The sequence below is a fragment of the Solanum lycopersicum genome, chromosome 12 (assembly GCF_036512215.1).
Source record: "Solanum lycopersicum chromosome 12, SLM_r2.1".
NCBI lineage: Eukaryota > Viridiplantae > Streptophyta > Magnoliopsida > Solanales > Solanaceae > Solanum > Solanum lycopersicum.
The window spans coordinates 67,031,690-67,055,865 of NC_090811.1; the positions used below are offsets into that span (position 1 = coordinate 67,031,690).

Sequence of the window (24,176 nt, forward strand, 5' to 3'; positions counted from 1 at the left end):
ACTTAGGGTAATAGGCTAGGCTTCCCCATATATCAATTCAAAGGTGTACAACATACACACATAACAACAAAGTAAACACAGTGTTACCTCATTGTCAACAGGAGAAGGAGCAATAGGAAGTTGAAGCTCTCCAATTTGTGTCATATGCCTTTCGTATTGGAGAAGTAACTAACATAGAGAGAAATCATGAGATAATAAAATGTACAGAAATAAAAAGTAAAAGAGAAAGATAACTTTTAAGTCAAAATATGCTAATAACGATCAAGGGAAGAGAACTTCAGGTAATTACCTTCTCATAGAAGCCGCGGAATGTCGAAGAAACATTAGTGCAAGTCCTGATAAAGAAGATTATAAGAGCCCCCAAAAAAGAATTTAGAGGAAGTCATATAATAGTAGATAGAAGCATTGGTATTAATTGTCTTATATATTCCAGTAAATTCTTATCTTATTTGTGCATTAAAAGATATGTTACTCATTACAACCCCGTTCTTTATTCTAAGTTACTCATCTAATTGGAGACATCAGACATCGACACTCATTTCATATTGAGCAAATCTAGCATAAGGAAGCATCCCGTCCGTATCTCATAAAGTCTAGACTCCCTATTCAGAAGCATCTGTAGATATTTTCGGCTTCAAATCCCTGCGTCCTTAACTCCAGAACCGATTGCCACCACTCAAATACGTGTATTAGATCCCTGGTCCTCTATTTTTACCGAGACCTAACAGAAAGAAAGATGCAACATGACTTGGGTATGTTGTTGTTTGTTGTTAATATGGTGTATGTTTCTTAGCCCTTATAGCCTAAGTTGCTCGGAATCGGTGCGGGTGTCCAATACAAGTGTGGATCTAGATGTTGGATCTTTCATGATAAGGTTTGGGGATATGAATCTACGTAGGGATACGGGTGCGGGGATTCGCCTAATAATAATTAAAATATCTAAAAGAAGACTTAGAAAACCTAAATTATGAGATATTATGGGAGAATTTGAAAGGAGATTAACTGAAAAGGAGTGATATAGTAATTTCTATATAAAAGGTATTTAGATTTCTGCAATTTCACATTCGCTTTTGTATTGATAACAGACAATCATTAAATTTGTCCACACTTACCCCATCGATTTTGGTCAAAGCACCTAAAATTGGTTGACCAAATTGGACACGGATCACACATTGTACACATGTTGTGTCAACACGTGTGTGGCTTCAAAAGTTAAAAGTCCGAGCAACTTAGCTTATAGCTTGGTGTTGGAATCTATATTGTAATTTTTTGCAAAAACACTTCATGTTTTCTTCGTATTTTAAATTTTAGTAGTTTTAATACTCTCTCCGCTATAAAAACAATACGTCTTTCCAAAGTTAACAAGTTCAAAGAAAAGAATGCCTCATTCCTTTTTTTTTGGCAATTCTTAACTTCAACGTGTCACAAGTAGAGTCCGAGCAACTCAGCTTGTAGCTCAATATTGGAATCTATGTTGTTATTTTTGCAAAAAACACTTCATGTTTTCTTCGTGTTTTCAATTTTAGTAGTTTAACTACTCTCTCCGCTATAAAAAGAATACCTCCTTCCAAATTTACCAAGTTCAAAGTAAAGAATGTATCTTTCCTTTTTTGGCAATTCTTAATTTAACAACACACATGACATGTTCAAGACTACAAGATTAAGGACATTTTGGTACATTATCTAAACTCAAATCAAAAATTCTTATTTGAACAACTTTTTATTGTCATTACTAAACAAAAATAGCTACTCAACCTCGACAATTGCTTATTCATATGCTATTATGAGTTCAAGACATGCTGCTATGGGGAAATCGATGGACACATTGCTCTTAGGAAGCAGTGCTAATGCATCTCGGCTCGAGTCCGAGTGGGCAACATACTATCTTCTAAGAAGGATTAATAGATCTTATAATGAATTCAATTCTCATCCATTTAAAATTATGTAACTAAGGGACTCTTCTTTTTAAAGTTTTTTAATAATATTTTCAACCTTGAGCATACATTATCTGTCATTTCCTTTTCGATTATTTCAACTTAAATTGTTAAAAAGTCCCACATCGGAAGAGAAGTGGGAAATTGGACTCCTAATGTGGACTTGGACAAACCTCCCCTCACGAGCTAGTTTTTGAAGTTGTGGTAGATTCGGGTATCATATCTTTATATGGTATTAGAGTTAGACTTATCCCAGTTTGTTGTTCATCGATGTTGGCTCTCCATTTATAACGGTTCATGCTCTAGTTGAGGTCTGGGCATACGTGGAAATGTTAAGAAATCCCACATCGGAAGATGGATGAGAAATTGGAATTTTTATATGGAAATGGACAAACCACCCTTCATGAGCTGGGGTTGAGTTGCTTCGTGGTGCCATATATTTACCTAGTTACCCTTCATTTGATAACCTTTTTATTCGATAAAATCGTAAAACTATACGATTCATCAGAAAAAGGTAATAGTTGTTCTTTTCTATATAACAAGATTATGTTACTCGTTGGACTTCTTCGGGACATTTCCTGCTAAGCTATTTATATGGGTCATTGATTTTCCTTTAATGGAGTTTCTCCCAAATTCATATAATTCTCTATTTCGAAAAATTGTTATAATTTTAAGTAAATAACTGGACCATGTACCGTTGTGATCCAAGACTACAAGATTCAAGAAAATTATTTACTTTGTTAAACTCTATGTCAAGTCAAAATCAAACAAACATTTGAAACAATGGGAGTAGTTATTAAGATTTAATACAGTTCATGAACAATTGTTCTTCAAACACCTTCTGATATATTGTATCCAAAATATATCGTACTTCAAAATCTTGGCACATCATCAGTAAAATAATGACAGACAACATCTCCCTTACATAGTATATATTGACGAGAAAAGGAGAAATATTTATATCAAGTTGCAAGAAAAAAAAAGAAATAGTCAGGCCCAACTAAATGCTCACTTGGGGGGGTTAAAGGAGTCTCCCACTTGCCTCCATATTTTTTTTCCAGTTACCTACAGAGACAAAGTAGCTTAACAGTAAACCATCAAAAGAACGTGGGAATAACATAAAATTAATCTCACAGACTCATAGCATATTGTAACAGAAGAAAACACACAACCAACGCTTGATTTTTTTTAATTATAGTATAAACTACGGAGCTACATTGCTTATTTCTTAAAAATAAATTAAGTGCAAAATAAAAGGCTTACCTGATCATAACCACCTAATTTGATGACAGATCTCCATAACCTAGCACGAGAAAAATGACAAGATATAATATGTATCAAGAACAAGATGAAAATAATAAGGCTCAATGATAAAAGTATGACACACTTACTTTAGGCAATTAAGCGGATGACCATAAAACCTAGGTTGTTTAAATTCCATCGCCTTCTCCTGGTAAAAGGAGCCTAGTTTTTCTATAAATTCAGCTTGATGCTCAGGGGAGCCTTCATCATCCTCGCCTATCAAAGCAGAAGAATCTGTAACTTTAGTTGTCACTTTCGGAAACTGGTCCGACCTAGCATCATCATCAGCGATAACAATAGCAGCGTTTGTCTTCATCTGAGGATCCTCTGATCTATCAACCACCATCTCTTCTTCACTCTTATCAATTCTGACAACTAGTCACAGGCAACATATCATATGAATCAAATTTTGGCATTTTAATACTCATCTCCTCAAGAAAAAATACCCAAACATTAAAAGAAAGGAAAATAATAACTTCCAACAAAAACATATATGCATCACTAATTCCACTAGTTACTTTTTATCATAATTCATTCTATAACTTCATTTCAAAATTCAAGTTGTTTTCACATTTTTTCACTTTAAATCACTCACAAGAACTCAAAAGCAACTCCAATTATATTCACAACCAAACACAACTCCAATTTTCAATCATCATTATTCACTATCAAAAGTGAATACAATGATTGAAAATCAGAGTTGTGTTTTGTTGTGAACATAAACTGAAGTTGTTTTTGAGTTTTTGCGAGTTATTTGGAGTGAAAAAAATATATATGTTTTCAAATTCTTTCAATTTTCATGGTCAAACTCCCTTATACATTAAATCTAGTAGAAAAATAATGCATTCCTCTACAAAACACACGCAAAAAAAAAATCTAACCCTAGTTTCGTCAAAACAGAAGTGGGGATAAAAAATCAAACCGAAAAAAAATAAACTTATTACCATCCCCATTTGTTAACTCTAAAAAGAATGAAACCTAAAAAAGGAAGCTCCTGCCAATCAATGCACTAAAAAAAAATATCGAAACTTCATACACATCTCAAAAGTGTTCAGTTTTATTGTTTTCATTTATAAAAAAAAATACAGAAACATTCAACAGATAAACAAGTAATGACAGTGAGTAAAAAAGACTTACAGGAATCCATCAGATTTAGCAACTGGTAGGACTCTAAGATCAAAATCAAAGGCTGATGAAGCAAAGTAGCTTAACAAAGAAGGAAAGACCTTGAGCTAAACCCTCCAATGACGGCTTTTGTTTTTTAAAATATTTTTGGTACCTAGTAACTAAAGAGTGTGAGTAGGATATGAGTAAATTATTGTCTTTATGTGAAATTTTTTGAGAAATGACTGAAATGGTACTTAATTTACTAGTAATGTTTTGTTTTGGTCTTTTAAAGATATTTTAGGAATAACTTCAATTAGATATAATAAATTAGTAATTAGTGTATAATAAATAGAGTCATATAATTAAAAAAATCATTGAAAGTATACATTGACTTTTTATATCATATAATTTGTTAAGTCCTATAAAGTGTATATAGAGTACTCACTATTTAATATAGTGTGTCTATACATGAAGATATACTCAAAAATTAAATGTAGTTTAATTATATATAAAATATATATTGACTATATATGAAGTATACATTGACAAACCAATCTTGATCAACTCGAATTCATCTCTAAATAGTTCCAAATTTTATATATGTAATCCTCTCGATATTTCAAATCTTTTAATATATAATTTACTCGAAACTATCCACGTTTACAGTATGCCAAATTTCAAAGAAAGGGAAAAACAACTAACGCATGAAAAGAAAAAGAGGGGGGGGGGGGGGGACAAAGAAAGAACTTATTAATGATGAAACTAGAATGAAGAAAAAGAACTAAGGGTTTGGCCAATTTTAATGTTTTTGAAATTTCAAAGATTCATAATATTGCAAATTAATATATGTCTAAGTAAATCAAAAAGGTACACAAAATTACAAAAAAAATAAGTTCAAGGAGGTAATAGGACCTTAGTTTAGTACTTAAGGTGTGTCTCTGAGACTTCGATTATAATCTAGGGGGATACATATACATTTTCCCTATTTTTTTTCTTTATTTTAGTGGATAACTGGATGAAATATGTATGTCGATTTCAATTGTTGAAAAACCAAATTTTGTCCAATTGTGGCACAATTTTTTTTGTATTAAATGGACCATCAACATGATCTATTTGACTAGTTTTCAGTTTTGTCTCTCATTGACAAGCCCAATAATATAGTACAAGTATAATTATATTTTGCTAATGAATATTAATAGTGAGAAATATATTATTTACTCTCTTTCTATTTTAATTTGTTTGTTTTGTTTTGACTAGTATTGGATAACAAAAAGATGATCTTTAATTTTTTTGTTTTAAACATAACATGTGAAAAATTAGAATTAAAGAATTGTCTACAAATTATAAAAAAAAAATATTGTTTTTAAACCGTCTAAAAAAAGATAAGAGAGAAAAAATTATTTGGTTATTGTATTTATTTTGCTTCATTTATCAATCTAATCTGTTCACATGACTTGTACAGTCATTTGATATCATGTATAATTAGTTACGTTGGTGATAATTAATAGCTAGAAATGAATCTTTTCGCCAAAAGTTTAGAAATGAACCTAATTCTATGATATTAATATATAGGAGAAACTATTTAATTACACAAATATTTGTACTGTATTTATTAATTTTTTTTTATAATTTATAATATTATATTTTATATAATTAGTTAATAATTTTATACCAGATTTCAAGTGAGATACACCTTTGTAAATGTTTTTTGCTATCAGATTTATTAAAATAGGGAGAGAGGCGAGCGAGAACATGAGGGAGGCAACCGAAATTTGCTTATGTATTCCATATACATACGAATCACGCTAATGTTTCTAAGTAGTGCAATTCACATGTATTCGAGATACCAAGAGTGGTGAACAAAATTTGTCAATGTATCCTAGATACATACGAATTCACTTGAATATAGTGTATCGCTTAAAACTGATAACCCGATAATAAAAAGAAAGCAAGTTCATTACCAAAACTGTTAAATCAATATACCAATAATACAATATCACAAAAAGACAATTCATTACACGAAACATCCCAGTTTCAGATAGAGTTGTACATGCTAACCTACAAAGTGCATTCCTTTCCTTACTAGTTTTCTCTTTCTTTTTTTGGATTTCCACCCGGTCGATGTCCCATTTGAGCTCCGACTACATTTGAACGGCGTACTATAGGCCTCCTATTTTTGGGTAACACTCCCAACATGACTTTCTCCTCAGGACCTTAAATCAGCCATTTGAGCTTTATAGCCATCTTTCTTTGTGAAGCGATAAATAAAATTTCGCAAAAGGACAGCTCAGTACACGAAACATCCCGTATTCAGATAGAATTGTATAGGCTAACCTACAAAGTGCATTCCTGTTCTTGCTAATTTTTCTCTTTCTTTTTTGGGTTTCCTTGGAGCTCCGACTAAATTCTTATGGCATACTGTAGAGCTTATGTTTATTGCAGGGCATATTCTGGGTTATGTTGGGACTTTCTCCGTACTCGTTTTTCTCTTTCTTTCGTATTCGTTTTAAACAGTCTATTACCCATTGATAGAACAATTCTTTCTCCAGACAGCTCCAAAACAGTACACTATTCCTTAATTTTTGTTGAGTTTAAAAGGTGTGAATGGAAAATGAAGAGTTGTGACTTCTATTTAAAGTTGTGAGTTTTTGTGAAAAGTTGGTATTAATTGTCGTATATATTCCAGTAAATTCTTATCTTATTTCAGCATTAAAAGATATGTTTCTCATTACAACCCCGTTCTTTATTCCAAGTTACTCATCTAATTGGAGACATCAGACATCGACACTCATTTCACATTGAGCAAATCTAGCATAAGGAAGCATCCCGTCAGTATCTCATAAAGTCTAGAGTGTGCCTTATAAGCCAAAAGATTTATCAAATTACAAAAAGAATGAGTTTGGGGGTAATAGGACCTTAGTTTAGTTAAGATGTGTATCTAGGATTTCGGTCATAGTGTAGGAGGTACTTGTGTTCTTTTTCCAAATTTAAGCTAAAATTATGGTAATAGAAATAGCCAAACAGTCATTTCTTACCATTTTTTTCTTTAATTTACTTGATTGGAATGATTCTAAATAGTAAAAGGTGTTCGTTTCAACCGTTAGCCTAAATAAAAAGCGAGAAACTATCTAAGTACATAACATGCCTACCGTATTTATTAATTGTCTCTATAGTTTGAAATAATTATATTTTGTGTCACTAATTAATAGTGTCATATCAAATATTAAGTAGGGAGAAAGACGAGCAAGAACATGAAGGAGGCGAGCGAGATTTGTCTATATATTTCAAATACATATGAATCACACCAGATACATGTATTTGGTATGATTCACATGTAATCGGGATACTGATACTCGAAGGAAATAGAGAATGGCGAGCGAGATGTGAGAGAGGCGAAGGAGGAGAAGGAGATTTGTTTATGTATATTAAATACATGTGAATCCGCTTAGATACATGTATCTAGAACAAATTACACCCAAGTATCACAATACACATATTTTTGGACATATCTCGTCACACAAAAATTTAGTAAGATTCATAATATTGCAAACTAATATTCATCTAAGTATTAAATTCTAAACTAGTAGAATTTTTATAAATTATCCAATAAGAATGTGTTAAATTTAAATGTGGACCCCACATAGCTAAAAAAATCGATCATTGTTATCTTCTTTATTTGTTCCAAAGAAAGAACTTCATGAAATATAACGTCATTGTCCCTACTTTCATTAAAAACAATTATTATTTTCTATTGCTTAAAACATGAGTATTACTATTAGACGGGTGGAATAATATTTTAGAAAAGAGCAAATTTAATATTTTTTTGATAAATCTATTAGGTTTAGGGTAAATGTTTTGTTATGAAATAAGGACCATTCAATCAAGTGAAATTCATTAGTAAGGACCACGACGCGCATAATTTGTCATACATTAAGAATCATTCCAATCAAATAAAATGTTAATACGGACAAGTAGAAAACATTACCATACATTAAAAATCATTTTGATCATTTTCTCGATTCGTTTGTCCCAATTTATATGATGTTTTTTCTACATTTTTAGATTCAAAAGTATATATATATATATATATATATATATACTAGTCTCTGGACACGTGCAATGTTCCATATGATTTAGAACAATTAGAATTTTATGCAAATCATGTGAAGTAATATTTTTAATGTGCGTCAAGAAACAACAAATGAGAGGCACATTGTAATGTTTAAAATCAGTTACTCTGAAACTACCATCAATAAATCAATTCCGTTAAAGCTATTATCGTTAATCTTTTAACTCTGTTTAGTTGGTAACACACTTCTAATAAAGTGATATGAATGATTTGAGCCTAATAATATACATACTTACGATAATGATTAAAAAAATTCACAAAAACCACAGAACAAATAGAAGAAAACTAAAACATACACATCATTCGCAAGACTTTATCCATATAGATTATGTATAGAAAATAAATATAGAATTAATAAGCTATTCATATTCGGAAGCTACAAATTTAAAGAGGAAAAACAAAAGGCACAGACCATGACAGGGAAGAAAGTATTTGCACTGAAAATCCTATAATTTACAAATAATGTATAACGAAGTATGCATATTTTTTCTCCAAAATAAGATAATACTTATTTCTGACAAAAGTAAAAATTTACATATTCGTTGCTTCACATATCATAACATATACATATACAATATTGAAAATTAAAGTAAATATAAAAAAGAAAAATATCAGTGAAGAGGATATAATATAATGCTATAATAACTTTTATGAAAACAATATCAACAACAAAAAAAAAAGTGCAATAACCGAAACACCATAAAAACATTTGGTGGTAGAAAGCAAAAGAAAGACAGTTGAAGAATAAGAGTACTACTATGACACACACCACTAAGCCTAAACCCTTCGAAAAGTGAGAGAACAGTCTAATACAACCTTCTACCTTAATTTGCAATATCCATGCTTAAGCATTTTATATAATTGATGAAATCAGTTTTTTTTTCTTCTTAGTTATGAAAGACGAATTAGCTTATGTATTTTCCAATAATAATTTTACCTCATGCACTTGTTTATAAGCCAAAAGTTTGCCTAAAATTTGGTAGAGAGCTCAAAAATTATGTTGGAAATCAATGGAAAGATATTCTTAAACTGTGTTTTAAAACACTTTTTCATTTTTAGTATTTAATATAATATTATATAATTATTGTTTAATATTTTGTTGCTTAGATATATAACGCTTTGAATTAAAGTAGAGGTAAAATAGTATTTCAACTTTTACTTTTGTGGCTTCCCACTTATAATAATACTAGCGGCAATTTTAACGACGATTATAGTTGCCTCAAATGCATATTTTTTCCTGTGAATATTATATGATTTAGTGGCAATTTCTAATGCCACTAAAATGTACTTTTTGCGGTGCCTGGCGGTTTTAGTTTCAACTTATTCTTTCTTTTAGGGGATAATTTATATGATTTAGTGGCGACCACAACTGCCGCTAAAATTCCTTAATTTTTGTCACTAAAGTGACTTTTTGCGGCAACTTTAATAGCGCTAAAACCATTAATTTTTGTCGCCATAAAAGAGACTTTTAGCCACCAAATTTATAAATTTTAGCGATGACTATACTAAAGCCTTTAATTTTTTGTCACTAAAAATCTTTTTGCAGGGACTAAAAACCGCCGCTAAAACCTTTAATTTTAGTCGCTAAAAGTTATTTTAAGCGGCGACAATTTTAGATACCACAAATACAATCTTTTAGCATCAATAGTTTACTGATTTAGTCGTTATTTTAGTTGTCATTAATACAATCTTGTAGCGGTAATTGTCATATGATTTAGTGGCGGTTTTGGTGACATGAATATGAACTTTTAGCGAGGTTTGTTATGTGAATTCTTGGCACATTTTTGTTTCATTAATTCTTTCTTTAGCGGCGACTATAATAAGAATTAGTGGCTTATTTCTTTTGCAACTATACTTACTTTAGCAATGACTCTTATATCAACGTTTAGAAGTGATTTTAGATCAATTATGGCGGTTAAGTTTCCACTAACCCCATCGTTTGGCAACAACTGTTCTATGGTGTAGTGGCAGTTTTAGTTTCCAATAGTACCAACGTTTAGTGGCAACTCTTTTATTTGTTTTTGCGTCTTTTTTAGTTTCCACCCACATATACTACCTTTTAGCAATGTAGTTTATATGTATATATATACTAGTCTCCGGACACATGCAATGCACGTGTGTTCCATGTGAATTTAGAATAATTAGAATTTTATACAAATCATGTGAAGTAATATTTCGAATGTGTGTCAAGAAACAACAAATGAGAGGCACATCACAATGTTTAAAATCAATTACTCTGAAGCTACCATCAATAAATCAATTCCATTAAAGCAATTATTTGTAATGATATTGATAAACATCTTTCACTACCTTCAGCTTCAGGTCTCTTACATACCAAGAGCCTGTTTTGCTAAACTTTCAAAACCTGCATATTTTTGTTTGTGTGCAAACACTCAAATGGTGTTTCTGAAAGCACATGTCTGTAAATATTTTCTTGAGTATGATAGAATTGTCAAATGCTAAAAAGATAGGTATGTTTTAGTATCAAAACAGCATACTACTCCAAGCTATGATCATCGCATATTCATCTATCTTTGGAAATCAATCTAAGTTTCTACTGGGGCGGCTGAAGCCGTAACACCTCTTTTGCCCAGCATTCACAATGCTCCTTTGCCAAGCATTCACAGTGCTCCTGCTTTGTCGACTCAGAGATTTTTCTGCTCAAAGGGCACATGAACATGAAGACACCCATGAAGGGTGACATCACCGTGGGTCCGAAGCTGATCAATTCTAGCAGGTAAGGTGACCACCTGAAAAACAAAACCATATCAGCCAACTTAGGAGTGTTGTGATCAACAAATAGAAACGTAACAACGATATAGTTTTCAGAACCATTTAAGAAATATCAAGTTTTCTGCATGACAGTTTATCTTTACCTTCTTGAAGGCAGTAATACCCCAAAAATTGTCAAGTTGTTTTGGCTGACCAGTAATGACCAAGCGACCAGCTGGATCAGATTGAACCCGTACCTATGTTTGTTTAGAGCTTTGAGATGGTGTAAAAAGACGAAAACAAAATTTAATGCACTTGATGGAAACAAGTAGCATGATTGGTATTATACCTCCTCCTGTAAAAGCCCAGGCACCAGTGCATAGACCTCAAAGGAATCATTCTGTTTACCTCAAATCATTACAAATCACATGAGAGAAATAAAAATGCAATTTACTTCTGAGAGGAACTTACTGTTTGACGAATATTGATTTTCACCCAATTAGCGGGGGGTCCAACATCAACAACTTGGACATCCAACCTGGTAATTTATCTTTACATCAGAAACGGGAGGAACCAAAAACAGAGAAAGATAGAGAAATACCACTGAAGTTCCTAGTACTCTTTTTCTTTTCGGTATAAAAACTGCTGGTATACAAGATAATGAAGAGATAAAAACATTAGATAAAGTACGACTTACGGCTGAGATGTTTTGGCTTTCGCAACTTTCATTGGCTGCCCCTCTTCATTTTGTCCCTCGTGAGATCCTGAATACAACAAGAAGTTCTGCTGCGGTCACTATTCCTTTTTAATAAGAGTATGGATTAAAGTCAAAACTAAAGTTCTCGGACGATGATCCTGATATAGTTAAAATGTTAACTAACAGACACGAAAGGCAAAAGTTTTGGAAGTACCACACTTTATATTGGGAGAAAACAGCTCAATGAAAGAGATATATGAAGTAAAGTTGGCAAAGAATTGGCGAATAATCTTACCACTAGTTTTTTGGCTCTTCGCACGTTTTGGCGTATTGTAGGAACTCCCATCCTATAAAAAATGAAAAACACCAAAATTACTTGTACATGGCTATAGACAAGATCAAACTTAAGAAAATCAACGCCCAAAGACCTCTACAAGGATTCAGCAGCAGACCTTTACATTTGGCTCAGCAAGAAAGTGTTGCTCCTGCCAGCCTAGCCTACATCGAGCAGCGGAATCTCTTACTGCCCTTCCTAATGCAGAAATTTGGTAACCACTTCCCTGTAGAATTACTTTAAATAGTTCATATTTGTATATATACACATATACTACAAGTCTACATTAGTTGATTCGACATTTAGATGAAGTAAAGACCATTAGTCGGAATACTTCAATAATTTTAACTACTTAGGGTAATAGGCTAGGCTTCCCCATATATCAATTCAAAGGTGTACAACATACACACATAACAACAAAGTAAACACAGTGTTACCTCATTGTCAACAGGAGAAGGAGCAATAGGAAGTTGAAGCTCTCCAATTTGTGTCATATGCCTTTCGTATTGGAGAAGTAACTAACATAGAGAGAAATCATGAGATAATAAAATGTACAGAAACAAAAATTAAGAGAGAAAGATAACTTTTAGGTCAAAATATGCTAATAACGATCAAGGGAAGAGAACTTCAGGTAATTACCTTCTCATAGAAGCCGCGGAATGTCGAAGAAACATTAGTGCAAGTCCTGAGAAAGAAGATTATAAGAGCCCCCAAAAAAGAATTTAGAGGAAGCCATATAATAGTAGATAGAAAGCATTGGTATTAATTGTCTTATATATTCCAGTAAATTCTTATCTTATTTGAGCATTAAAAGATATGTTACTCATTACAATCCCGTTCTTTATTCTAAGTTACTCATCTAATTGGAGACATCAGACATCGACACTCATTTCATATTGAGCAAATCTAGCATAAGGAAGCATCCCATCCGTATCTCATAAAGTCTAGACTCCCTATTAAGAAGCATCTGTAGATATTTTCGGCTTCAAATCCCTGCGTCCTTAACTCCAGAACCGATTGCCACCACTCAAATACGTGTATTAGATCCCTGGTCCTCTATTTTTACCGAGACCTAACAGAAAGAAAGATGCAACATGACTTGGGTATGTTGTTGTTTGTTGTTAATATGGTGTATGTTTCTTAGCCCTTATAGCCTAAGTTGCTCGGAATCGGTGCGGGTGTCCAATACAAGTGTGGATCTAGATGTTGGATCTTTCATGATAAGGTTCGGGGATATGAATCTACGTAGGGATACGGGTGCGGGGATTCGCCTAATAATAATTAAAATATCTAAAAGAAGACTTAGAAAACCTAAATTATGAGATATTATGGGAGAATTTGAAAGGAGATTAACTGAAAAGGAGTGATATAGTAATTTCTATATAAAAGGTATTTAGATTTCTGCAATTTCACATTCGCTTTTGTATTGATAACAGACAATCATTAAATTTGTCCACACTTACCCCATCGATTTTGGTCAAAGCACCTAAAATTGGTTGACCAAATTGGACACGGATCACACATTGTACACATGTTGTGTCAACACGTGTGTGGCTTCAAAAGTTAAAAGTCCGAGCAACTTAGCTTATAGCTTGGTGTTGGAATCTATATTGTAATTTTTTGCAAAAACACTTCATGTTTTCTTCGTATTTTAAATTTTAGTAGTTTTAATACTCTCTCCGCTATAAAAACAATACGTCTTTCCAAAGTTAACAAGTTCAAAGAAAAGAATGCCTCATTCCTTTTTTTTTTGGCAATTCTTAATTTCAACGTGTCACAAGTAGAGTCCGAGCAACTCAGCTTGTAGCTCGATATTGGAATCTATGTTGTTATTTTTGCAAAAAACACTTCATGTTTTCTTCGTGTTTTCAATTTTAGTAGTTTAAATACTCTCTCCGCTATAAAAAGAATACCTCCTTCCAAATTTACCAAGTTCAAAGTAAAGAATGTATCTTCCCTTTTTTGGCAATTCTTAATTTAACAACGCACATGACATGTTCAAGAATACAAGATTAAGGACATTTTGGTACATTATATAAACTCAAATCAAAAATTCTTATTTGAACAACTTTTTATTGTCATTACTAAACAAAAATAGCTACTCAACCTCGACAATTGCTTATTCATATGCTATTATGAGTTCAAGACATGCTGCTATGGGGAAATCGATGGACACATTGCTCTTAGGAAGCAGTGCTAATGCATCTCGGCTCGAGTTCGAGTGGGCAACATACTATCTTCTAAGAAGGATTAATAGATCTTATAATGAATTCAATTCTCATCCATTTAAAATTATGTAACTAAGGGACTCTTCTTTTTAAAGTTTTTTAATGATATTTTCAACCTTGAGCATACATTAACTCACATTTCCTTTTCGATTATTTCAACTTAAATTATTAAAAAGTCCCACATCGGAAGAGAAGTGGGAAATTGGACTCCTAATGTGGACTTGGACAAATCTCCCCTCACGAGCTAGTTTTTGAAGTTGTGGTAGATTCGGGTATCATATCTTCATATGGTATTAGAGTTAGACTTATCCCAGTTTGTTGTTCATCGATGTTGGCTCTCCATTTATAACGGTTCATGCTCTAGTTGAGGTCTGGGCATACGTGGAAATGTTAAGAAATCCCACGTCGGAAGATGGATGAGAAATTGGAATTTTTATATGGAAATGGACAAACCACCCTTCATGAGCTGGGGTTGAGTTGCTTCGCGGTGCCATATATTTACCTAGTTACCCTTCATTTGATAACCTTTTTATTCGATAAAATCGTAAAACTATACGATTCATCAGAAAAAGGTAATAGTTGTTCTTTTCTATATAACAAGATTATGTTACTCGTTGGACTTCTTCGGGACATTTCCTGCTAAGCTATTTATATGGGTCATTGATTTTCCTTTAATGGAGTTTCTCCCAAATTCATATAATTCTCTATTTCGAAAAATTGTTATAATTTTAAGTAAATAACTGGACCATGTACTGTTGTGATCCAAGACTACAAGATTCAAGAAAATTATTTACTTTGTTAAACTCTATGTCAAGTCAAAATCAGACAAACATTTGAAACAATGGGAGTAGTTATTAAGATTTAATACAGTTCATGAACAATTGTTCTTCAAACACCTTCTGATATATTGTAACCAAAATATATCGTACTTCAAAATCTTGGCACATCATCAGTAAAATAATGACAGACAACATCTCCCTTACATAGTATATATTGACGAGAAAAGGAGAAATATTTATATCAAGTTGCAAGAAAAAAAAAGAAATAGTCAGGCCCAACTAAATGCTCACTTGGGGGGGTTAAAGGAGTCTCCCACTTGCCTCCATATTTTTTTTCCAGTTACCTACAGAGACAAAGTAGCTTAATAGTAAACCATCAAAAGAACGTGGGAATAACATAAAATTAATCTCACAGACTCATAGCATATTGTAACAGAAGAAAACACACAACCAACACTTGATTTTTTTTAATTATAGTATAAACTACGGAGCTACATTGCTTATTTCTTAAAAAAAAATTAAGTGCAAAATAAAAGGCTTACCTGATCATAACCACCTAATTTGATGACAGATCTCCATAACCTAGCACGAGAAAAATGACAAGATATAATATGTATCAAGAACAAGATGAAAATAATAAGGCTCAATGATAAAAGTATGACACACTTACTTTAGGCAATTAAGCGGATGACCATAAAACCTAGGTTGTTTAAATTCCATCGCCTTCTCCTGGTAAAAGGAGCCTAGTTTTTCTATAAATTCAGCTTGATGCTCAGGGGAGCCTTCATCATCCTCGCCTATCAAAGCAGAAGAATCTGTAACTTTAGTTGTCACTTTCGGAAACTGGTCCGACCTAGCATCATCATCAGCGATAACAATAGCAGCGTTTGTCTTCATCTGAGGATCCTCTGATCTATCAACCACCATCTCTTCTTCACTCTTTATCAATTCTGACAACTAGTCACAGGCAACATATCATATGAATCAAATTTTGGCATTTTAATACTCATCTCCTCAACAAAAAATACCCAAACGTTAAAAGAAAGGAAAATAATAACTTCCAACAAAAACATATATGCATCACTAATTCCACTAGTTACTTTTTATCATAATTCATTCTATAACTTCATTTCAAAATTCAAGTTGTTTTCACATTTTTTCACTTTAAATCACTCACAAGAACTCAAAAGCAACTCCAATTATATTCACAACCAAACACAACTCCAATTTTCAATCATCATTATTCACTATCAAAAGTGAATACAATGATTGAAAATCAGAGTTGTGTTTTGTTGTGAACATAAACTGAAGTTGTTTTTGAGTTTTTGCGAGTTATTTGGAGTGAAAAAAATATATATGTTTTCAAATTCTTTCAATTTTCATGGTCAAACTCCCTTATACATTAAATCTAGTAGAAAAATAATGCATTCCTCTACAAAACACACGCAAAAAAAAAATCTAACCCTAGTTTCGTCAAAACAGAAGTGGGGATAAAAAATCAAACCGAAAAAAAATAAACTTATTACCATCCCCATTTGTTAACTCTAAAAAGAATGAAACCTAAAAAAGGAAGCTCCCGCCAATCAATGCACTGAAAAAAAACATCGAAACTTCATACACATCTCAAAAGTGTTCAGTTTTATTGTTTTCATTTATAAAAAAAAATACAGAAACATTCAACAGATAAACAAGTAATGACAGTGAGTAAAAAAGACTTACAGGAATCCATCAGATTTAGCAACTGGTAGGACTCTAAGATCAAAATCAAAGGCTGATGAAGCAAAGTAGCTTAACAAAGAAGGAAAGACCTTGAGCTAAACCCTCCAATGACGGCTTTTGTTTTTTAAAATATTTTTGGTACCTAGTAACTAAAGAGTGTGAGTAGGATATGAGTAAATTATTTTGTCTTTATGTGAGATTTTTTGAGAAATGACTAAAATGGTACTTAATTTACTAGTAATGTTTTGTTTTGGTCTTTTAAAGATATTTTAGGAATAACTACAATTAGATATAATAAATTAGCAATTAGTGTATAATAAATAGAGTCATATAATTAAAAAAATCATTGAAAGTATACATTGACTTTTTATATCATATAATTTGTTAAAAGTACTATAAAGTGTATAGAGAGTACTCACTATTTAATATAGTGTGTCTATACATGAAGATATACTCAAAAATTAAATGTAGTTTAATTATATATAAAATATACATTGACTATATATGAAGTATACATTGACAAATCAATCTTGATCAACTCGAATTTATCTCTAAATAGTTCCAAATTTTATATATGTAATCCTCTCGATATTTCAAATCTTTTAATATATAATTTACTCGAAACTATCCACGTTTACAGTACGCCAAATTTAAAAGAAAGGGAAAAACAACTAACGCATGAAAAGAAAAAGAGGAGGGGGGGGGGGGGGACAAAGAAAGAACTTATTAATGATGAAACTAGAATGAAGAAAAAGAACTAAGGGTTTGGCCAATTTTAATGTTTTTGAAATTTCAAAGATTCATAATATTGCAAATTAATATATGTCTAAGTAAATCAAAAAGGTACACAAAATTACAAAAAAAAAATAAGTTCAAAGAAGTAATAGAACCTTAGTTTAGTACTTAAGGTGTGTCTCTGAGACTTCGATTATAATCTAGGGGGATACATATACATTTTCCCTATTTTTTTCTTTATTTTAGTGGATAACTAGATGAAATATGTATTGTCGATTTCAATTGTTGAAAAACCAAATTTTGTCCAATTAAATGGACCATCAACATGATCTATTTGACTAGTTTTAAGTTTCGTCTCTCATTGACAAGCCCAATAATATAGTACAAGTATAATTATATTTTGCTAATGAATATAAATAGTGAGAAATATATTATTTACTCTCTTTCTATTTTAATTTGTTTGTTTTGTTTCGACTTAATACAGAGTATTGGATAACAAAAAGATGATCTTTAATTTTTTTGTTTTAAACATAACATGTAAAAAATTAGAATTAAAGAATTGTCTACAAATTATAAAAAAAATATTGTTTTTAAACCGTCTAAAAAAAGATAAGAGAGAAACAATTATTTGGTTATTGTATTTATTTTGCTTCATTTATCAATCTAATCTGTTCACATGACTTGTACAGTCATTTGATATCATGTATAATTAGTTACGTTGGTGATAATTAATAGCTAGAAATGAATCTTTTCGCCAAAAGTTTAGAAATGAACCTAATTCTATGATATTAATATATAGGAGAAACTAATTAATTACACAAATATTTGTACTGTATTTATTAATTTTTTTTATAATTTATAATATTATATTTTATACAATTAGTTAATAATTTCATACCAGATTTCAAGTGAGATACACCTTTGTAAATGTTTTTTGCTATCAGATTTATTAAAATAGGGAGAGAGGCGAGCGAGAACATGAGGGAGACAACCGAAATTTGCTTATGTATTCCATATACATACGAATCACGCTAATGTTTCTAAGTAGTGCAATTCACATGTATTCGAGATACCAAGAGTGGTGAACAAAATTTGTCAATGTGTATCCTAGATACATACGAATTCACTTGAATATAGTGTATCGCTTAAAACTGATAACCCGATAATAAAAAGAAAGCAAGTTCATTATCGAAACTGTTAAATCAATATGCCAAAAATACAATATCGCAAAAAGATAATTCATTACACGAAACATCCCAGATTCACATAGAGTTGTACATGCTAACCTACAAAGTGCATTCCTTTCCTTACTAGTTTTCTCTTTCTTTTTTTGGATTTCCACCCGGTCGATGTCCTATTTGAGCTCCGACTACATTTGAACGGCTTACTATAGGCCTCCTATTTTTGGGTAACACTCCCAACATGACTTTCTCCTCAGGACCTTAAATCGGCCATTTGAGCTTTATAGCCATCTTTCTTTGTGAAGCGATAAATAAAATTTCGCAAAAGGACAGCTCAGTACACGAAACATCCCATATTCAGATAGAATTGTATAGGCTAACCTACAAAGTGCATTCCTGTTCTTGCTAATTTTTCTCTTTCTTTTTTGGGTTTCCTTGGAGCTTCGACTAAATCCTTATGGCATACTGTAGAGCTTATGTTTATTGCAGGGCATATTCTGGGGTTATGTTGGGACTTTCTCCGTACTCGTTTTTCTCTTTCGTATTCGTTTTAAACAGTCTATTCCCCATTGATAGAACAATTCTTTCTCCAGACAGCTCCAAAAAAGTTCACCATTCCTTAATTTTTGTTGAGTTTAAAAGGTGTGAATGGAAAATGAAGAGTTGTGACTTCTATTTAAAGTTGTGACTTTTGTGAAAAGTTAAGAATTTTATGAAAGGTGACAACCTTTTTGAAAGACTGTGATTTTTCCAAAGGACATTTCCGGCAAGGAACAATAAGAATATTTTCGCACTATCCTTTGTTTTCTAAAAAGTGGAGGATTTTCTCTCATTTTAAAAAATATAGAATTTATGGACTTCTTCTTCTACTACAACTAAATTTAGTAATCTAAGTGTACTTTATCGTCGTTGAATGGCTCGCTGACACCAACGCTTTGGATATCAATACACTGGTGATTGAGATCATTCTATCCTGAGAGGACATATTCCAAATCAAACCTCTGATACTACAGGGTAATAATTTCCTTAGGGGAAAACTGTGCATTCATTGGGCTTGATCTCCTTTCTGTTTTTCTAAATTCTGGTATGTGTTACAATTATTAGATTTATGACTTAATTTTTGTTCTTCACTGGTTCATTAAACTTTTGTAATTTCGTGTTTCTGCAAAGTTTGTTGGAATCAGTAAGATTTTTTAAACAGAGATTGACAACAATTCTTCTTTAAGAAAAATATTTCAAATATTTTTTTCTAATCTGTTTTTTATTCTAGTTTCTCTACTAGTTTTAATTTTCTAATTGTGAAAATGTTCTTAAAACTTTGTTGTATCTTATCAAGTTCTTCAAAATTTTGTTTAAGTATTTGACGAAAACAAGATGAACAACAATATTTATCCTCCAAAACTCTACTTTTTTCTCCATTCTCAAGAAAATCTCCCCCACAATCATCTTCCTAATGTTGAGACGAAACAATAGGTTAAGCTTAACTTAGAAAGAAAAAGATTTTGGGAGTTGAGACCCCCGACACAAATCGCACAATGAAACCACATGCAAGGAGCTTGTAAGGAGAAAAACTCCATACTTACCGATCCTATACGAGTCTTCAACAAAGAAGACGGTGTAACTGATATTTTGATAAACATCTTCCATCACCTTACATACCAAGAGCCTGTTTGGCTAAACTTTAAAAACCTGCATAATTTTGTTTGTGTTCAAACACTCAAATGGTGTTTCTGAAAGTATGTATGTGTCTATCCAATAATTTTGAGATTATAATAGAATCGTCAAATGCTAAAAAGAGAGATACATTTCAGTATCAAAACAACATACTACTCCAAGCTACGTTCATCACATATCCATTTGTCTTTGAAAAGCAATCTAAGTTTCTACTGGGGCGGCTGAAGCCGTAGTACCTCATTAGCTATATCATCCACAACAACAAAACAACTATGGCCAAGCATTCACAATGTTGGCCAACTACAAATAATCCTGCTTTGTCGACTCAGAGATTCTGCTGCGCAAAGGGCACATGAACATGAAGACACCCATGAAGGGTGACACCAGCGTTGGTCTGAAGCTGATCAATTCTAGCAAATAAGTTGACCACCTGGAAAAAATAATTATGTCAGGCCGACTTACAAATGGAGAACCTTTTAATTGTCGTAGACTTCTTAAAGAGTGTTGTGAGCAGTAAATAGAAACATAATAACGATATAGTTTTCAGATCCATTTAACAAAAATATCAAGTTTTCCGCATGACGGTTTCTCTTGACCAGAGTACGTCAAAATAAGTGAAATAAATAGCAAGGAGTGTGTGTACCTTCTTGAAGGCAGTAACACCCCAAAAATTGTCAAGTTGTTTTGGCTGACCACTAATGACCAGGCGACCAGCTGGATCAGATTGAACCCGTACCTATGTTTATTTAGAGCTTTGAGATGGTGTAAAAATATGAAAACAAATTGAATGCACTTGATGGAAACAAGTAGCATGATTGGTATTATACCTCCTCCCGTGAAAGCCCAGAAACCAGTGCATAGACCTCAAAGGAATCATTTTGTTTGCATAAAATCATTACAAATCGCATGAGAGAAATAGAAATGCAGTTTACTTCTGAGAGGAACTTACTGTTTCATGAACACTGATTTTCACCCAATCAGCGGGGGGTCCAACATCAACAACTTGGACATCCAATCTGGCCATTTATCTTTACATCAGTAACGGAGGAAACAAAAAAAGAAATACTACTGAAGTTCCTAGTACAATTTTTCTTTTGGGTGATAAAAACTGTCGGTATACAAGATAAATGAAGAGATAAAAACATTAGATAAAGTACGACTTCTGGCTGAGATGTTTTAGCTTCTGCAGCTTTCATTGGCTGCCCCTCTTCATTTTGTCCCTCATGAGAACCTTAATACGACAAGAAGTTCTGCTGCGGTCACTATTCCTTTTTAATAAGAGTATGGGTTAAAGCCAAAACTAAATTTCTCGGACAGTTTTTATCACCCAAAAGAAAAATTGTACTAGGAACTTCAGTAGTATTTCTCTTTTTGTTTCCTCCGTTACTGATGTAAAGATAAATGGACAGATTGGATGTCCAAGTTGTTGATGTTGGACCCCCCGCTGATTGGGTGAAAATCAATGTTCGTGAAACAGTAAGTTCCTCTCAAAAGATTATATATGCATTCTATCTCTCATGTGATTTGTAATGATTTTATGCAAACAGAATGATTCCTTTGAGGTCTATGCACTGGTTTCTGGGCTTTCACGGGAGGAAGTATAATACCAATCATGCTACTTGTTTCCATCAAGTGCATTCAATTTGTTTTCATCCTTTTACACCATCTCAAAGCTCTAAATAAACATAGGTACGGGTTCAATCTGATCCAGCTGGTCGCCTGGTCATAACTGGTCAGCCAAAACAACTTGACAATTTTTGGGGTGTTACTGCCTTCAAGAAGGTACACACACACCTTGCTATTTATTTCACTAATTTTGACGTACTTTGGTAAAGAGAAACTGTCATGCAGAAAACTTGATATTTCTTAAATGGATCTGAAAACTATATCGTTGTTATGTTTTTGCTGCTCACAACACTCTTAAGAAGTCTACGACAATCAAAAGGTTCTCCATTTGTAAGTTGGCCTGACATAATTTTTTTTCTTCAGGTGGTCAACTTACCTGCTAGAATTGATCAGCTTCGGACCAACACTGGTGTCACCCTTCATGGTTGTCTTCATGTTCATGTGCCCTTTGCGTAGCAGAATCTCTGAGTCGACAAAGCAGGAATATTTGTAGTTGGCCAACATTGTGAATGCTTGGCCATAGTTGTTTAGTTGTGGTTGATGATATAGCAAATGAGGTACTACGGCTTCAGCCACCCCAGTAGAAACTTAGATTGCTTTTCAAAGACAAATGGGTATGTGTTGAACGTAGCTTGGAGTAGTATGATATTTTGATTTTCTTTTAATTATAGCATAAACATATAAAATTTTGGCATTTTAATACTCATCTCCTCAAAAAAAAAATACCCAAACGTAAAAAGAAAGGAAAATAATAACTTCCAACAAAAACATATATGCATCACTAATTCCACTAGTTACTTTATATCTAAATTCATTCTATAACTTCATTTCAAAATTCAAGTTGTTTTCACATTTTTTCACATTAAATCACTCACAAGAACTCAAAAGCAACTCCAATTATATTCACAACCGAACACAACTCCAATTTTCAATCATCATTATTCACTATCAAAAGTGAATACAATGATTGAAAATCATAGTTGTGTTTTGTTGTGAACATAAATTGAAGTTGCTTTTGAGTTTTTGCGAGTTATTTGGAGTGAAATTTTTTTTTTCAAATTCTTTCAATTTTCATGGTCAAACTCCCTTATACATTAAATCTAGTAGCAAAATAATGCATTCCTCTACAAAACACACGCAAAAAAAAAAATCTAACCCCAGTTTCGTCAAAACAGAAGTGGGGTTAAAAAATCAAACAGAAAAAAAATAAACTTATTTTCATCCCCATTTGTTAACTCTAAAAAGAATGAAACCTAAAAAAGGAAGCTCTCGCCAATCAATTCACTGAAAAAAACATCAAAACTTCATACACATCTCAAAAGTGTTCAATTTTATTGTTTTCATTTATAAAAAAATACAGAAACATTCAACATATAAACAAGTAATGACAGTGAGTAAAAAAAACTCACAGGAATCCATCAGATTCAGCAACTGGTAGGACTCTGCGATCAAAATCAAAGGCTGATGAAGCAAAGTTGCTTAGCAAAGAAGGAAAGACCTTGAGCTAAACCCTCCAATGACAGCTTTTGTTTTTTAAAATATTTTTGGTACCTAGTAACTAAAGAGTGTGAGTAGGATATGAGTAAATTATTTTGTCTTTATGTGAGATTTTTTGAGAAATGACTAAAATGGTACTTAATTTACTAGTAATGTTTTGTTTTGGTCTTTTAAAGATATTTTAGGAATAACTACAATTAGATATAATAAATTAGCAATTAGTGTATAATAAATAGAGTCATATAATTAAAAAAATCATTGAAAGTATACATTGACTTTTTATATCATATAATTTGTTAAAAGTCCTATAAAGTGTATAGAGAGTACTCACTATTTAATATAGTGTGTCTATACATGAAGATATACTCAAAAATTAAATGTAGTTTAATTATATATAAAATATACATTGACTATATATGAAGTATACATTGACAAATCAATCTTGATCAACTCGAATTTATCTCTAAATAGTTCCAAATTTTATATATGTAATCCTCTCGATATTTCAAATCTTTTAATATA

At 32.2% G+C, this 24,176-nt stretch overlaps 2 protein-coding genes across 2 annotated transcripts; both read right to left on the bottom strand.

Annotated features, from left to right (window-relative positions):
* Nucleotides 1-15: 15 nt before the first annotated feature.
* On the bottom strand, nucleotides 16-4,511 carry LOC104645298 (AT-rich interactive domain-containing protein 5-like). Its single transcript, XM_069292262.1, has 6 exons — nucleotides 4,374-4,511; nucleotides 3,326-3,611; nucleotides 3,198-3,237; nucleotides 2,947-2,999; nucleotides 290-335; nucleotides 16-168 (listed from the first exon to the last, which is right to left on the bottom strand). Exons 1-6 carry the CDS (start codon nucleotides 4,381-4,383, stop codon nucleotides 16-18), a joined length of 588 nt encoding a protein of 195 aa, XP_069148363.1. The 5' UTR covers nucleotides 4,384-4,511.
* A 6,188-nt stretch (nucleotides 4,512-10,699) lies between these two features.
* On the bottom strand, nucleotides 10,700-23,692 carry LOC138340532 (AT-rich interactive domain-containing protein 5-like). Its single transcript, XM_069292263.1, has 14 exons — nucleotides 23,567-23,692; nucleotides 20,441-20,546; nucleotides 15,893-16,179; nucleotides 15,765-15,804; nucleotides 15,514-15,566; nucleotides 12,855-12,900; nucleotides 12,653-12,733; nucleotides 12,334-12,441; nucleotides 12,177-12,228; nucleotides 11,882-11,948; nucleotides 11,656-11,722; nucleotides 11,534-11,584; nucleotides 11,349-11,441; nucleotides 10,700-11,222 (listed from the first exon to the last, which is right to left on the bottom strand). The coding sequence occupies exons 2-14, from the start codon at nucleotides 20,495-20,497 to the stop codon at nucleotides 11,118-11,120; spliced, it is 1,107 nt and encodes a 368-aa protein (XP_069148364.1). The 5' UTR covers nucleotides 20,498-20,546; nucleotides 23,567-23,692; the 3' UTR covers nucleotides 10,700-11,117.
* Nucleotides 23,693-24,176: the final 484 nt, after the last annotated feature.